At 38.1% G+C, this 18,838-nt stretch overlaps 1 protein-coding gene across 2 annotated transcripts in view; it reads right to left on the bottom strand.

The window, feature by feature from the left end:
• LOC142335178 (anoctamin-7-like) overlaps positions 1–18,838 on the bottom strand; it is a 102,001-nt gene that overhangs the window by 38,045 nt on the left and 45,118 nt on the right. For both annotated transcript variants that reach the window (XM_075383550.1, XM_075383552.1), the window contains 3 exons: positions 17,818–17,966; positions 5,633–5,785; positions 2,139–2,364 (listed from right to left, as the gene is read on the bottom strand). In XM_075383550.1, coding sequence (XP_075239665.1) covers positions 2,139–2,364; positions 5,633–5,785; positions 17,818–17,966 — 528 coding nt within the window. The remainder of the gene's footprint in view (positions 1–2,138; positions 2,365–5,632; positions 5,786–17,817; positions 17,967–18,838) is intronic.

The raw sequence follows: 18,838 nt of genomic DNA on the forward strand, positions 1-18,838 counted from the left end.
TGCTAAGATTTGGTATGTTTGGTTTCTTAGGTTAGTTAATTTTGACTTTTAGAGTAAGAAATCGTGATAGTTGACTTGATTGTGCTAGATTTCTCATGATAACATCAAGAATCAGACATTGTTATTTAATATACTGAATTTTCATCATTGTTCAACAAGTCTGTTAAAAGTTGTACTTGAAAAACAGACAAAAAACTCAAACTTGTCAAACTAGTTTTATAAAGGAGCAAAAGAAAAAAAACAACAAATTGTCCTTCTGTTTTGAAAAAAATTCTCCCAGAGGTATGTGGGAAACTCCTGTGATTAGAAAATTATGACCACAATGAACTACGATATAAACAAAAACTTACATTTTGTGTGCAAGAAACCGACTATTGCTTTCGTTTTAAACCGAATCTTTCAAGTTAAAGAAAATTGTACATACAGAATCGAGGACACCAATTATATCGACGATTTTTTGAGTTTGAAAACTAACGTGCCATATCTGAAGAACCAAACGTTCTGAATCTAAGAGACCAAACATACCGACCTTTTTTTACGTTTCAAACCAATTATACCCAATCTAAGACAACAAAGATACCGAGCAAACGTAGTATACTGTCGATTTTTCAATTGGAAAAACCGAACAAATAGAGCTTTTCCTGCACCGTTTTAAAAGGTTTCTTGGACTAGGGCATACATTCTATCAAACAGAACGGACTATTACGGATCACACACTTCGGGATCCCCGTATGTATATGTCAATCTATCTGATAAAAGGAATAAACAACTCGAAGGCAAAGATATTTGCCCAAGACCTCTTAGCACTATTAAATCTCAACCAGAATTCAAACGGGAGGCTGAAAAATTCAATTAATTAAACAGATCGATTAAATAAACCAGCTTACACAGAGTAGGAAATAATCGGGTTGAGCTGTTTGTTGGTGATGTTTTTGTAGCGTTGAAACTTCTTTAAATTTGTCGTGTCGACGTCTTTCAATGTCCATCGTGTAGGAATTGTGCGTTTGAAAAGTTGATAAGTTATCTTTGAAATTTTGATGTATTTTTGTTTGGAATATTTAGATTTGGTTTAGGCAAAACAAAGCAGTTGTCTGCTGCTGATTCTTGCCTCTCTTATCTTCAAAAATTTTATTCCGTCCCACTTCGCTGAGGTAAATTATAAAATCATCTCAGCTAAGTTTGGGCCGATAGGGAGAGAATCACAAACTCACGTTCTCAGTGAGGTACTTCCTAATTTAATTCTTAAATTTTCTATTGGCCGAGAAGGCAAGAAATTTAACTTTTTTAAATCTCACGGGTAAATTATGGGAACTCCAAAATTGATAAAAATCTAAAAATTGAGAGTATCAATTAATGATCTTGTAGGCGCCTTTTTTCTGCCTTTCCCCTCTTCTAAAACCGCAGCAATTATAGTTTTCTTGGGGGCTTTTTATGAGAATCTGTTGTCTTTTCCCTTGAAGCAATCATTTTCTGTTTGGTGAACTTGGGGGAAAAGATATGCATTGCAACTGTCAAAAGCAGAAATAATTTCAATCAAAAGTAAGTGCCGTGATACAGGCCGCCTACGCTCAACAAAGCACATTTTCTATCCTGAATAAAAGCGAGGAGATCCTGGCCTAAAGTTGTGTTAATTTAAATAAGTCGAATTAAGTTGTTTAAATACTTGCGTACTGGTAGTCTTAACGAGCGTTATTTTATTTAGCCTGTAATAAAAGAATGGTTAATTAACGCCTATATACGTTCGCTCCAATGTGATTAATTATTCGTTCATTTGAAACAACGGCTCGCTTAATACTACAATTCTTGCAATCATTTTTCCTCCAGACCCATTTTAGATGGCATATTGCCCCGAGCGTGACCTATAATGATCTGTTCAGAGAAAAAAGTTTAGAAAAGCTCATTCCAAGTGGTGCTCTCCCACGCAATAATATGCTCGGCGTTTTTAAGCTTGCTGATTTCATAACATTGATTCTGACTGAGAGCCAAAATTATCTGGTAGTTTCAAGATCGAAATGTTTGTGCGATTTCTTTCTAAAACTATGGAGACTACTGTAAAATGTTCAGAGACAATTTATGATAGTTGGTGTAAAATAAACGTTTGAATAATTGGCCAAAGTTTGCTTGGAAGTTTTTTTTACCTGTTCAGAATTGATAGCCAGTTGCCGACCGTTGTCCTCTACATCTTGGCTGCCCTTTTCGGATATGAAGACTGGCTGGTCGTCTCCAGTTTCAGACTCAGCAATCAACTCTAGTTGAATGGCTTCTTCTTTCCCAGTTCGTTCACTTTTATTGCACTCATTTGATCTTGTCAATCGGGTCATTGCGCGTTTCTTTTTGTAGTGGTCACTCAACACTTTTGCAACCCTAAATGCAGTGTTAAATTATCACTGGCATTATAATTTTAGAGCCTTTTATTCACTGGACCAATAGTGTTCTGGTAGTCAATAAATTTTTAAACAATATAATGACAAAAAGACAAAAAGTAGACATAACTATTAAAAATTTATGTTTCAAATTGGCTTCTTAGGAAATGATGAGGTTTCTCTGCATAACATCAATCCAAGAATCAACTTACTTCTTAAGAAAAAACTAAACACGACTGCTGGTTTTTGAGCGCAGTTGTAATGTTTTTGTAAATTTATTATTTTGATACTGTTAGAGTAAGTTAAACAATATTTTGATGAAAGTATGTTTAACCCATTGGTCATGATTTTAACTTACGTGCTTTTTGAAAAATAAGTTTCTCTCAGTCAGCAGAAAAAAGTACAACCCGGGCCGAGAAATTTTGCCAAAATTATGTAAGATCAGCGGTAACTAGCCTTGACAAGTCGGAAAACTCACTGCATTTTTCTTACATAACTTTGCGTTGAATGCGTTGAATTTAGCGTAGATCTTACATATTTTGCCTTGAACTTAGCGTAGATCTCACACTTTTTGCGTTGAATGTATCGTAGATCTTACATATTTTGCGTTGAATTTAGAGCTGATCTTACATACTTTGCGTTGAATTTAGCGTTGATTTTACAAAAAAAAATCAACGCGTAGAACTCTGGGTATGGGACTCAAACCCTTGACCTCCTGCTTACTTGTCGGCTCTTCTACCACTGAACCCTAATTTTTAGGAGCCGCACTCTTTACAAATTGGACTGTAACATCACGTTTGACATAATTTTGGCGTTTCTAAGCGTAGAACTTACATAATTTTGCTTTGAATTTGGCGTTGACCTTATATAATTTTTGCGTTGAATTCAGCTTAGATCTTATTCAATTTTTGTTCAATTTTTGCTCTATTTTTCTGTCTTTTTGACTCTCTTGAACGCAACCGGTTTTTGATTTTTTGAAAAAATCGCAAAAAGATTGCACCTCCCACGTACCACCCCCCACCGATACACACACACACACACACACACACAGTACCCCCATGCACCTCACCCAAAGCACATCCCGCAAGTACCCCTCCCCCCTCACCACACGCACCGTACACTCCCCCCCCCCCCCATACCTCACCCAACGCACGATCCCCGCCACGTACCATCCCCCCAACACCACCCTCCTCGTAACCCTCCACACGTACCCCCACCCCTCACGTACCCCCCACCCCTCACGTACCCCCCTCCATGTACCCCACCCAGAGCACACTCCCCGCCACGTACCGCCCACCACCTACCCCCCCCCCCCCCCCACGTGCAACCTTCCCCCCCCCCCACATACACAAACACACACAACGTACCCCCCGCAATCTGCACCCCTCACGCGTCCCCCCCTCCTCTTATCCCCACTCCCCCCACGTACTCTCGTCCACAAAAAATCAAAAAACAAAATTATGTAGGGTCAATGCTAAATTCGAAGCAGAATATATAAGATCTACGCTAAATTCAAAGCAAAATTTATAATATCTACGCTAATTTCAGCGCAAAATATGTAAGATCTACGCTAAATTCAAAGCAAAATTTATAATATCTACGCTAATTTCAGCGCAAAATATGTAAGATCTACGCTAAATTCAACGCAAATTTTAAAGATTGGCGTTAATTGTATTGACATAATGTGATATCTACGCCAAAATCAACTCAAAAAATGTAAGATATACGCCATATTCAACGCAAAATATGAAAGATTGGCGTTGAATGCGCTGAATTTATCTTAAATCTACGCCAAATTCAACGCCAAATATATAGGTGAACGCTAATTTCAACGCAAAATATGTAAGATCTACGCTAAAATCAACACAAAATATTTAAGATTGGCATTAATTGTGTTGACCTTATGTGAGATCTATGCCAAATTCAACGCCAAAGATGTAAGATCTACGGTAATTTCAACGCAAAATATGTAAGATCTACGCTAAACTCAACATAAAGTATGTAAGGTTGGCGTTAATTGCGTTGACTTTATGTGAGATCTACGCCAAATTCAACGCCAAAGATGTAAGATCTACGCTAAATTCAACGCAAAATATGTAAGATCTTTGCTAAATTCACGCAAAACGCAAAATATGTAAGATTGGCGTTAATTGTGTTGACTTTATGTGAGATATACGCCAAAATCAACGCCAAATATGTAAAATCTACGCTAATTTCAACGCAAATTATCTAAGATTGGCGTTAATTGTGTTGACTTAATGTGAGATCTACGCCAAAATCAACGCAAAATATGTAAGATATACGCCAAATTGAACGCAAAATATTTAAGATTGGCGTTGAATGCGTTGAATTTATGTCAGTTCTACTTCAAATTCAACGCCAACTATGTTAGCTCTACGCTAAATTCCATGCAAAATTATGTAAGATCTACGCTGAATTCAACTCAAAAAATGTAAGATTGGCGTTGAATGCGTTGAGTTTATGTACGATCTACGCCAAATTCAACGTCAAATATGTAAGATCTACGCTAAATTGAAAGCAGAATATGTAAGATTGGCGTTAATTGTGTTGACTTTATATAAGATCTACGCCAAATTCAACGCCAAAGATGTAAGATCTACGCTAAATTCAACGCAAAATACGTAAGGTCTACTCTGAATTCAACGCAAATTATGTAAGATTGGCGTTGAATGCGTTGACTTTAAGTAAGATCTACGCTTTATTCAACGCAAAATATGTAAGATCTGAGCTAGATTCAACGCAAAATATGTAAGATCTACGCTAAATTCAACGCAGAATATGTAAGATTGGCGTTGAATGCGTTGACTATATGTAAGATCTACGCTTTATTCAATACAAATTATGTAAGATCTGAGCTAGATTCAACGCAAAATATGCAAGATTGGCGTTGAATGCGTTGACTTTATGTAAGATCTACGCTTTATTCAACGCAATATATGTAAGATTGGCGTTGAATGCGTTGACTTTATGTAAGATCTACGCTAAATTCAACGCAAAATATGTATGATTGGCGTTGAATGCGTTGAATTTATGTAAGATCTACGCTCAAGCGTTGATCTTACATAAATTCAACGCATTCAACCCCAATCTTACATAATTTTGCGTTTTTTAGGGTTGACGCCTCGGCCCGGAAATTGAAGGTAATTTTAAATTGTAAAGTTTTTGGTGGTTCTCAAAGTTCGGATGTCAGTGGAATTTTTGTCCCCATATTCATCAATAACTGGATCTCAAACGAAGGCGTCACTTACGGAACTCCGATCTCGGTGATATTCTGCAGCCACTGTTTGCATGCGAAGAATACAATGAGCTGAGTAGCCATTTCCCACAAACAGTCTCCGTTCGGACAACTCTCCAGTCGCACTCCCAAGATGCGGGTGTAGAATCCTGGACCACCCAGGAACCTAACACAATTGATAAGATTATTATTAACATTAATTGATTAATATTAATATCTAATATTGATTAATATTAGATTAGTCACACAACCTGTTTAGCGGATACTCAATTTGTTTGTATTGTTTTTCTGTTGCAATTTCTTTCGATTTTATAGAATTTTGTTCCGCATTAAGGTAACGGTTACTTTCATCGCAAAACTGACATTTTTTAATGTGGCGTATTTTGTCAAGATAATGAAATAAAAATGGCAAAAATTTTGCAAACAAAATTGTCATGCAAGAAGGAAGCATATGTTGAGTTTTGGACTTTCGAGGGCGGAATAAGAGCGTTCTGTTCAAAACATAAAAATTTAATTTCTCTAGAGAGAATTTTGGTACAATAGTACATTTTTAGTTTGAGATTATTATTTGGTGTAGCTAATTTGGTTCATTTCATCTACCTTTAATTTGTTCATTCATTTAGTTTTAATTTTGAAGATCGAATCTTATGATTTCATACTTGTAAATTTGTTTACATCCTGTGCATGATCTTTTGTCTGTTCACCTTGTCTCGTGATTGTAAGTTGCCGCATTTAGTAATGTTACCTTATGAACAAATTGTTAAGCAGTTTTGTTAATTTTGTCTAATTTCATTCTTCTCAATTTCGTAATTCAAAATAGTTGACTCTCTCTCTTAACTAGAATCTGATTCGCCAAAGTCTAAATTCAGACGCAACAAAATTTTGGTATCTTTCGCTGAGCGAAATACTCTACAAATAATTGAACGCGATTTCGCTCCGCCAATTCGACCTAAATTCTGTAACTCATATAGTTAATTCTAAAGCAACAAATAAAAGCATTAAACCGCTCCGCCAATTCACCCTTAAATTGGCCGCTGTAGAGAAAGCTAATTGGTACCACGAAAAAACTCATTCCTACAGATTGTAAATCTGTACGACATGGCGCAGCCCGCTCGAGAATCGAGAAAAACACCGTTGTCGATAGAGCCATTTTGGGAACGACCAACTTCAGACCCACCAATCAGATGGGAAAAATGGAGAATTCAATTAAAACTAGCGATTCTCGCTCGCGAGAATATCACTATAGACACATTGCTACAACCCAAACCATCGACAGTTCGTCTGCCAGCGGAACCGAAGTACGAGATGCCGGTTGATGACACAACCGAGGAAGCAGAGAGAGAGCGTAGAATAAGAAACAACCAGTTGAAGTTGCAATGGGAACTAAAATGTCAAAAGATAACAGAAGCGAGAATACTATGCGGGGAGCGTCCATGGAATTTGTGTGATCAAAAATGCGTATCTCTATTGTACCTAAGTATTGGTACTGAAGGAAGACGATTACTAACACAAAAATTCCCGCACGACAATATTTACGATTTGTCTACCCTCAAACTCTGGGAAATGATGGAGATTGCCTTTATCCGCCCAAGAAACATCACAATTGATCGATATGTGTTCTTCTCTCGGAAGCAAAGGAAGGGCGAAACTGTAGAGCAATTCTAAAGCATCTTTAAAGAATTGGCTGAAAATTGCGACTTTGAAAACCGTGAAGAAGCCATCATCAGGGACATTTTCATCACTAACATGCTGGATGATGACATTCAGCGAGAGCTTCTACGGGATACAGTTGAACCAGAGAGGGCACTCAGCATTGCAGTCAACATGGAAATGGGTAATCAGAATCAGCAAAGAATTTCATCTAATAACGGAGCAACTGGTAGAACGGTGAACGCAATACAACAATTCAATCGATTTCGCGGCGCGGGTGTACGTGGAACTCAATCAAGCAGAGCAGTCACCAACCGTGCATCCGTTGGACAATGTCGTGGTTGTGGTCAAATCTGGACACCTACACATCGTCAGGTTTGCCCCGCAATGGGTAAGAAATGTAACCACTGTGGATTGCAAAACCATTTCGCTAAGGTATGTCGTCGAAGACTTCATAATACAAGAAACACTCAACAAACCAATCGCATTAACACTGTAGAAACGGCTGAAACATCTAATCAAAACTCTAGTCAGGAAATTCAGAACGTCAATTATATCAATTAAAATGAGCAAATCAACTCAGACTATGATTCTTCGGATGATAATTACGTTGCAACAGTTGAAAATATGAGTTCACCAAATTTAGCACTGAAAGATTTGTCATTAACAATCGGAAACACAAACTGTGATTTACTTCTCGACTACGGTAGTGGTTGTACCATTATTAATATGTCGCTTGCAAGAGAAATAATGCTCAATTGTGCTCAATCACAATGGTCGGAGAAAAGACCATTGGAATTGAAGTCATTTTCTAACGATATCGTTCAACCCCTTGGCACTTTGAAAACGCCGGTAAAATGTAATGATTGGAGCATTCAGAAAGCAAAAATAACAGTTGTAGCCGATGGGTTTCGACCAATATTAGGTCGAGACTTTTTTGATCAGTTAGGCATCACAATTTCTCAGAAGCATTGTCCGCAAACAGAAGTTAACAATATAGATCCACCTTGTGCAATAAAGAAATTACTGGCAAAGGAGTTTCCTGATTTGATATCCCGAATTGGAAAATCAAAAAATCACACGGTCAAATCAAAATTTCACAAAAATTATCGAGTAATACATCAAAAAGGACGAAAAGTGTCCATACATCTCCAACCGAAAGTGAAAATTGAATTAGAAAAACTGTTATATGAAGGACATATCGAAAAGTTAAACAATTGTTCTGATCAATTTTTCATATCTCCGATTGTAATTACGGTAAAAAAGGACAAATCAATCAAAATAGCACTCGATTCAAAAATCCTAAACAAAGCTATTCATAAAAACAAGTATCAAATGCCCAATATAGATTCGCTAATTCAAATATTTCGCAAACACTGTCAACGGCGCCGCAGGAGACAGCTTATTTCACAACTCTTGATTTGCAATACGCTTATAGTCAATTAAAGCTACACAATGATACGCCCCGCCATTGTAACTTTAATATTGTTAGTGGAGATTTGACCGGCACATATCGATTTAAAACTGGAATTTACGGTTTAACGGACATGCCAGCTGAATTCCAAAAAGCTATTGATTGTACTCTTGCCGGTTTGGAAAATACTTTCTGTTTCTTAGATGATATTTTGATCGTTAGCAGAGGTGGAATCGAAAAACATCTAGACTTGGTACGAAATTGTCTAATAAAACTGGATCAAGAAAACTTACGCATAAATCTTGCAAAATGTCATTTCGCGAAAGAAACGATTGAATGGCTCGGTCATAATATTACACAATCAGGTGCAACCCCACTTTCAAGTAAAACGGATGCAATTGGAAAATTATCGGCACCCACTAATCTTAAAAAACTTCGCTCTTTTATGGGTTCTGTACACCATCTAGGAAAATTTATCCCGAATTTGTCACAATTATGTTACCCCCTACGACCATTGCTTAAGAAAAATTCAAAAATTTTTTGGACGGAAGAGCACGAAAAACAGTTTTCTTTAATAAAAGAACAAATTACGGAAACCACTGAAATGAACATTTCAACCCGGAATTAGAAACACGAATTAAATGTGACGCCTCGCGTAAAGGATTGGGATGTGCATTCGAACAACGAACACCTACTGGGTGACATACAGTAGCATTCGCGTCACGATTTTTGAACTCTGTTGAAGACAGATATAGTATAAACGAACTAGAACTTCTGGGTGTTGTTTGGTCCGTGGAACATTTTAAGAATTATTTATACGGCAAACCTTTTACTGTGATAACTGATCATAGAGCACTTCTCTCAATTATGAGAGAAAATAGATCTAACAAATCATAAAATAGTAGACTGACACGTTGGGTAGATCGTTTGCTACCTTTTGACTTCTCGATTGATCACCTTCCGGGCACAAAAATGGGATTAGTGGATTATATATCTCGCGACCCGCATCAACAAGCTGCTAATATATCCGCATATGACGAGAAATTTATTGTAGCTAAATTGGATGTAATTAAAAGTAGTGCGAAACGCTTCTTATTAAATGCCGAAAATTACGTCGATTTCGCAGCGCGAAATCAATCTACAAAATGCGTCGTAAATAATCCAAATTCCACTAATAACTTATGTAGTGAATTCGCACCGCGAAATCCAGAACATTCTACAAGCACGCAAATTGACAACTCAATTAGCGAATTAACAATCAATAATTTAAATTCCATCCCCAAAATCGAGACAACTAACATTCCTCACTCGCTTTTTGCCTTAAACCGACCCACCGAACAGTCACTCTCTAATTTAAATCACTTTCAACGAATCGCAACGAAATTCAAGAACGTTTACATGATGTCCCAATCAACTTCCGATGATGAAACGCTGATGACAGTTAAAAAATCGACCCCAACGAGAGTACGTTTTGCAGAAGAGGGACCTTCTACGGTCCAAGCAGCACCCGTGACTCCAATAACACCCACTACTGATACAACAGCCACTTCGCCGTCAGTAGACGATTTGTACCTGGACTCATTCAACTTCGCGCTCTCCAAGATCTTCTCCAGCTCTCTAATGGCCAGCCTGACAACCAAGGACGCGATCTTGAAAGAGATTCGCGACTGCATTTTGACGGACAATGACGATAGATGTAGACAAATATCACCTTACATTCATTCCTTCTGGAAAGACTTGCATGTGAAGAACGGGTGTGTCTGCATAGATGACAGAATTGCTCTTCCCCATGCAATCAAAGATGCTTATGTAGACGCAATCCACGCAACTCATCCTGGCACATGGGGAATGACTGATATGGCAACACACGCGTGGTGGCCATATATGCACAGGGACATAGCAACCAAAACAGCAAAGTGCAACCCCTGTGTCAAGATTGGTAAAAATTTAAAACCTACTATACCAGCAAATAAATGGGCACCATTAAAGTTATGTTAAGTTCCTAATGAAGAAATTCAAATTGATTTTGGAGGACGCATCTATAATGAAAAAAATCAAGAGATTTATTTTCTTGCATGTATTGATCGATTTTCGAAATTCCCAACAGCAGAAGTATTTGATAGAGCTAATGCAGATAATATTTTAAAGTTTCTTCAAGAATATGTTTTGCTACAGGGTATACCCCGCGCAATTAGATTGGATCAAGCTAGATGTCAAACGGGGCAACAAATTAAAACATTTTGTAGTCAAAATAACATACAGCTAATTGAGGCGCCAATACACGACCACAGAGCAATTGGTTTGGTTGAAAGACTCATTCAAACAATCAAGAATCGCTTAGCCTGTATTAAAACGGCGGCGCAAAATCAATTTAATGTGAAAGCATCAATAAATTCAATAATTTATCAGTTACGAATATGTCGTCAAATGACTATTAACATATCACCATTTGAGGCACATTTTGGGAGAAAAGCGAAAACACCATTAAGCAATATAACGACTAAACCAGATCCAAAAAGTTTAACTTAAAAAAACATTCTAAACAAATATTTAGATTTGGAGACTGTCAGATGGGACCAGCTTATCACAGACGAAAACTGGAACAATGATGAGCGAAGTGACATTGAAATAGAGGTGAACAAGGACAAACTGGGCAAAGAGGCGATGAAAAGACAAAAGGAGGACCCAAACAAGGAATCGAGATTAATTTCTCATCCAGATGTCGGCCAATCGATACCCAGAACGGAAACATCACTGGAGGTAAAATTGGCTAAAAAGAGACCACGAACAAAAAGATCAAAGAAAAGTCTCGACGGCTTATTTGACGTCCTAGCACCAGGATCGTCAGTAATTAAAACAAATGAACACACTTCAGTAATTAAAGAACCGGGCAAGAGAGAGGTAACAATCAGGAACTCAGATCTAGCAAAGTTTGGGACGAAGGCGGAACGAGACACAGAACTGCAGGTAGACGCTAACCGACTACCTAAACTTCCCACGGGCAAAACAACTGAGGAACTCATAAACCACCATGCAAAGGAATCCAGGAAAAAGCTAGAAGGTGGAAAACGAATGAAACATAGAAAAGTGGCAGATGACGTCAGTACAGTGTCTTCAATTCACTCCAATGTTACACATGCTCTTCGAGTAAGAATGCCAACAAAGCCTAAGAAACAACAGTCAACGGCGCCGCCAAATCAACCTACAGAATCGAGTAACGATCATGCGGTGCCAATGGGATTACCAACTTCAAGTATTGTTATCGCGGAGCCACCAAGCAGGCCAAAGAGAAAAGCAGCTACAAAAGCATCAGTAGCGTTACTTCCCTCAAAAAGAAAACGATCCGCAATATCGACCACAGAATCGGACGAATCTGTGACTCCAATTCAAACTTGCCCTCCCACGACCCCAAGTACTGCAGCAATTGGGAAACAAAGAAGACGACAAAACATTAAGAAACAACAAATTGAAAATAAATCAAAAATCTCGGCCGTACAAACTGCTGCAGCACAGTCTAATCAAGAGGAGTCTAACTTTACAGTCGGCCCATGCTCTCCAACAACCTCATATCCAACTCAATTCTACGTCTCTCCCAATTACGAAGCACCAGAGTTGTCTATGACAGTTGGCGAAGCGGAGAGATATTACGAAAGTGAAAGTGATTAATGTGTATTTAAGTAAAACTGTTGCATTCAAAACTCTGATTAAAACATTACAGTATTAATTATTTTAACAAGTACATATGACTATTATTTTTCTGATAAAAAACATGTTATTTATTTTCGCCAAGGGGGAAATGTGGTACAATAGTACATTTTTAGTTTGAGATTATTATTTGGTGTAGCTAATTTGGTTCATTTTCTGTTTAACTTAATTTAGTTCATTTCATCTACCTTTAAATTGTTCATTCATTTAGTTTCAATTTTGAAGATCGAATCTTATGATTTCATACTTGTAAATTTGTTTACATCCTGTGCATGATCTTTTGTCTGTTCACCTTGTCTCGTGATTGTAAGTTGCCGCATTTAGTAATGTCACCTTATGAACAAATTGTTAAGCAGTTTTGTTAATTTTGTCTAATTTCACTCTTCTCAATTTCGTAATTCAAAATAGTTGACTCTCTCTCTTAACTAGAATCTGATTCGCCAAAGTCTAAATTCAGACGCAACAAAATTTTGGTATCTTTCGCTGAGCGAAATACTCTACAAATAATTGAACGCGATTTCGCTCCACCCATTCGACCTAAATTCTGTAACTCAAATAGTTAATTCTAAAGCAACAAATAAAAGCATTAAACCGCTCCGCCAATTCACCCTTAAATTGGCCGCTGTAGAGAAAGCTAATTGGTATCACGAAACAACTCATTCCTACAGAGTGTAAATCTGTACGACAAGAATAAGAAAAGATTATACAAATAATAGAGACTAGAGGTTTCCATGAGAAATCCATATAATATAAAAAAGTTGGTGAATCGAAAATGGAATCGAAGAGACTCGAAAAAAGTACGATTTTTATTAGCCAACAATGGAGCATATCAATAATTGAGTCTGTTGTTACATTTTGATTTATGGTTAAATAATAGCAAGTCTGTTTACTTACTGCTATTATGACAAATCATACAATAGAAGGCAAATACTATCATAACTTTTGAATAATGGAAAATCACTTTCACTATTCCAAAATAGTCTCATCAATGATACACGTAAGAGAAATTTTCATACTTTCTAAGATTATGGTTGTGTTTAAATCTAAGTTCTGTTTCTTAATATCCCCACCAAGACTTGAGCTGATTGCGTAGATCCTACTCCTATCAAAATTGTTCTGAATGTTTTCACCTTTGATGCTGGCAACGATTTCGTGGACATGTTCTTTGGAATTTGGTTGTATAAAACGAAGTGAAATCAATTAGGCCCATCTTCCGCATTGTCCTGATTCAAGTGAAGTTTTCCCTCACTGAGACCTCTCCTCATGGGCGTGACTGGGTTTTGACATCATTGGATACAATTTTCGTTCTCCTTTCCAAACGCTATTGGATAGCGCTTCCTGAACTTCTGTTGCATTGCCAGAATAATCTTTTTCTGATGAATGAGAGCAACTGCGGCCTGCTGTGACACAAATCACCTGACCAATCCGCATCACTTTTCCCCACCATATCATAACCACTTTTACAACGTTTTAAGCGTTTTGAGCCCTGAAGATTGCGTAGGAGTCGTTTTAATTATAGCCAGTATTGAATGGTCGGTGCATTCATGGGCTTGAAAGAATGCTGATTGTGATCTTGATGTGTATACTCCTCTGTGTGGCCGTAAGAAGTTATCCAAACAATCTTCTAAAGATCCTCTGATCCACTTCTTCGAGTCCGTTCTTTGCTGCCTGAAATTTCAAGTTCAAACCCGCTTGAAACATTGAGGATTCGCAATGATTCTTTTGAAAACTCTTGCGGTTTGTCAATGTTGCGCTCATGATCAAGTGTGAATTTCACCTCTGCCAGAAATCAGTGATGTCTATCCTTGTCCTTCATCTGCAATTTTGCTTCCAGAGCCCTCATGACATCGGAGATCGCTGTCGTGCTTATGAAGGTTACTATAATGTCGTCAACCCAAACCAGATTGAAGATATGACCTACTGCTTCTGCTCTTGCAAAGACCCAAAGACCATTCCTGCTTCTGGTGAAACCCTGAGTCAGTAGAAACCTCGCCTAATCTTTGTACCAATTAAAAGCAGCCTGTTCCAAAGTAATAATTGATTCTATTATTTGACATACTGACTTCTTTTCTCCAACTTTATTTTCATTATATAATATTCATGTGGTTTTCAAGATACAATTTTTGTTCTATTGATGAACACAGTATAACCTTTTTACATCAATCTAGTGCATCACATGTCCCTGCTTGACCGATAGTTGATTTAGAATCCTCAGTGGGACTGTCTTACAGGTAGTTGCAAAAATCTCAAATTGGTCCAGTCCTTCCACTTGTTCGAAATATTTAGTCAAATAGCCGTCTTTGCTTTTGTCAACTTTAACACTGGGACACAATTTCATTATGTAGACCAATTGAACCGCGATTTTGTCTGTCTTTGAGTGGTCTAACTGGTCGCCAAGTCACCTTGTCTTGGAACGGCCTGGCCCAGTAGTTAATAGCCTAGTGACACTGTTCCAAATAGTCACCTCAATTGGTTTCGTAGACCGCCATGGATTTCAAAAAGATCCACCAGTCGCCGCCAGATGGTCATGATTTTTCCAAAAATTTGGAACCAACGTGTTTCGTATACCTAATCTGGGCTCAGCACTCTCCGCATGCTGATATGCAACATCCTTGCTGCCCACTCTTTCTCTCTTTCTCTCTCTCTCTGTCTCTCTAGTTTTGTCTGTTGCATGCCCAGTCTAGGCATTTCTTCCCACAACACATGTTGTTTTGCGCTGTTACCTTCCTTCTGCAGTCCTTGGCAATGTCTCCAGGGCTCGCACACACAAAACAGTTTCCTTTTTTGATCTTTTCATATAGTGACGCTTCACTGCCAGTGCTACCGAAACCACTTTATCCTGTGTGTCTCTGTGCTGTAGTCTCATGGAAGTTCTTTCTTAAATCTGTGAAGTTTGTTGCTGCGCTTAATTTCTTTTGTATAACAAAACTTTTACATCCCATTGCAGAGCTTACATTGAGGACCATGGCGGTGAATAAGGTTTCTGAGACTGCTCCCCCTTCTGCTTCTTGAAGCCTTGAGCAATTCCCGACCTCTTATGAAGAACGTGTTCTCAAAATTCTGGAGCTGCAGCCGAACCGGTTGCCCTACCAAGGTTTCTACTGTCGGCGTCTCAACACACTGAAATCTGTCTTGCAAGAGCTTCCAAGCCTTTGCTCCATCTCCTGAACCGTAATCTCCCACACAGTTTTGTTTCATTAACATGAGATTATTTGCATCTAGAGTCAGCGCGAGATGGCATCACACGTTGTTTCTTTTCTCTTTGACTGTAGCGTGGTAAAGTGTAATCATCGCTTTTCCGTTCGCCACAATCTTGTGCGGACTAAAATGATCATCTCTGACCGCTCCGGTGAAAGTTTTCTGCTTGCACATTTAATTAATAGGCGTTTACCGTAAAATACCATGCTGCACCAAAAACGATTGACAAAAGAAATAAACGAAATTCTTCTTGACTCATGAACAGACTTTTCCTTAATTTTAAATAGGAATTTCAACCGTGTAACTCCATGCTGACTCCCAAATAGATCTTTTGGGGGGTTTATCATCAATGGCCTCCCCTATGGTACCCGGTAGAGAATTGACTCCCCTTACAAGCTATACATAATTGTTGCTTTACATAATACTCAAGATTTGCCCAAGTCTACGGTTGAGATCAGTTCTGATACCCAGGTTGAGGTCGCGCTCGAAATCGCCTCTGATCAGACCGACCCAGACAAGTGGGACCTCTGATCAGACCGTCCCAGACCGAAGTGACCTCTGATCAGACGAGTATGCGCTCGAAGATCATTGTGCGCTCGAAGTGCGCTCGAAGCCGCCTCTGATCAGACGAGTTCCTGACCGAAGTGGCCCCTGATCCAACAAGTTTCAGACCATTGTCCGGACGAGTTCCAGACCATTGTCCAGACCAAAGTGCGCTCAAAAAATTGTCCCAGACTAAAGTGCGGTCGAAATCACCTCTGATCAGACAAAAGTGCGCTCGAAAATGCCTCTGTTTAGACTAAAGTGCGTTCGATATAGTCTGATCAAAGAATGATTTTGAACATGAACAAATCTCTCAATATCGTTATAATATATTCATTTCATCTATCATTTTATCAATCTTATATTCAACTAACAAAAAACAAATCCCGAAAGTATTGTTAATGAAAGTAAATAAAAAACATAGCAGGACAAGTCCTGACGTACAATTCAAAGAATTTTTATTGACTAAACAGAAAAACTAGACTTAGAATGGACTATGAGTGAATTGAGAAAACCATTTTAGAAAAAAAAACAGATAAAAAAATAAGAAAAAACAGAAAATCAATGTCAAAATGCCGCATGTGAACCAAAAAACCACTAGCGAGAAATGAAAAATTAATTCAAACAAAAAACTAGGTCTAGAATGAGCTGTGAATGAATTGGGAAAACCATTTAGAAAAAAAATCCGATCCAAAAAATCGAAAAAACAGTAAACATCAGAGTGAAATTGCCGCATGTGAACAAAAAACCACTAGCGAGAAAGCGAATTTTTGTTCAAACACCGTTTTCTCACTCTACTTTAAAATTAGAGCGAAAAAAATTCACGCCGCAAAACCACTCGCTTTTTCGCTCCATTTCCTGTTTCGGCGTGACCAAAATCACTACTCCAATTTGACTTCAAAAATCATGAAAATGTGTGAACAGATCTTAAAAAAAAAGACAGCGCCCCAATACAATTCAAATTCTTTAAATTGTAAAAAGTGATCCAAAAAAATTACTGAGTATGCCATTTTTTAATGCTTTTAACTGAAAAAATGAATTTAGACAGCTCTGCATAAAAACGTCTTGATCTACTTTGATTCAAAATCTTTTTTTGAGGGGACCGGCAGTTGTTATCAGCTGGACCCCTTGGTTCTGATCAAACCCATCAGATTTTCTGATGAAGTTCCGATCAGAACGCTGTTTTATTGTTGACTCTTACCCGAGACAACAAAAGTCAGTAAGAAAACAAAAAAAACTTGAGAAAAATTTCCCTCGAATTGGTCTCTCTTCAGACTAGTGTGCGCTGGAATCGGCCTCTGATCAGACTAGTGTGCGCTTGAAACTGCCTCTGATCAGACCGTCCCAGACCAAAGTGACCTCTGATCAGACCGTCCCAGAACAAAGTGGCCTCTGATCAGGCAAGTTCCAGACCATTGTCCAGAAAAAGTGCGCTCGAAGCCTTTTCCAGACCATGTAATTCGAGCGCACCGGGAACATGTGTGCGCTCGAAACTCGTCTGATCAGGGGTCACTTCGGTCTGGCCACCTCGACCTGGGTAGGTCTATAAATGATCGCTTATTCTCTATGTAAGAATTACCTCCATTTTTTCAATTGGAGAGGCGATTGATGGCAAAATCTCTTTCGGCTCTTTTATGAACCGAGGATGTAAACCTTAGGAAAATAAGGAAAAAGTTAAGCATGCTAACTTTCCCTTGATGAATGCGATGTAGAGAATAGGCAGGTAGAGCTCCAGAAATGAGATGATGCTGATCTTCGTTGCGAGGGAGGAGTCGAACTCAGTCTGTGTCCTGTTGGCCTCCCACTCTGTTAGAGGCACAGCCACTCGCTTCCAGACCTTAAAATACACTCGCGATTGGATTAACTCCTTTTTTGTTACTGAGCTCCGGTTTGTTCCAACGTCCAAATTTATTTGGGGCTTTTTCTTTAAGTCGATTTTGGCCCGGCTGTCAATATCTGTTTGTAGACAGATACAAAAGTGGTATCATTGGAAAACCCCTGACACACTAAATCGACTGTTGAAGAATCTTTTTCATTTGCTGATTTCTTGAGAAAAAAGAGGCTCAATATTTTATCAGAAACTCTTAAAATTAATTAATATTACTTTAAATTGTTTATTCTGCCAGCATTTTTAGCTCTTCGTGGGTCAAGACCGAATGGTTAACTTGTAAGAACTTGCAAGTCGAATGGTTAACTTGTAAGTTTCAGTCCAAACTGAAAAACACATTAAAAAATGGCATTTATGATTGATTTGATGTTAGAAATTGCCAGTTATATTATAGTTGGACGAAATAAGGACCAAAAAGAAGTCAAAATCGACCTTGCGTATCTCCATGGCAGTGAATTTTTTGGAGTAGACGTGAAATCCAAGCTATCGGGGAGTTCAGAACAAAATATATTTATCAAAGTCTTTACTTAGTTTTTTATACAACACAGAGTTTATATTGTATTGGAGCGCTGTCTTCTCTCCGTTCAGATATACTTGAAGTCAAATTGGAATGATCAAAGTCGAAGAGGACTAGTAATTCTAATAAACGCCTAAGTAGCAAACAGTACGAAAAATCGGGTAATTTTAAGGCGCAAAAAAGTCGTTCTGATTTACAATAAGAGTGAGGAAAAAGTTTAAACAATTTTTTTCAATATTTTTAGTGCATAAATTTAATAATTCAAATCTTTAAAAGGACAACTTACAGTTTCTATGACTCGTTT

Source organism: Convolutriloba macropyga, chromosome 2, assembly GCF_964194025.1.
Source record: "Convolutriloba macropyga chromosome 2, txConMacr16.3, whole genome shotgun sequence".
In the NCBI taxonomy this organism is placed as follows: domain Eukaryota; kingdom Metazoa; phylum Xenacoelomorpha; order Acoela; family Convolutidae; genus Convolutriloba; species Convolutriloba macropyga.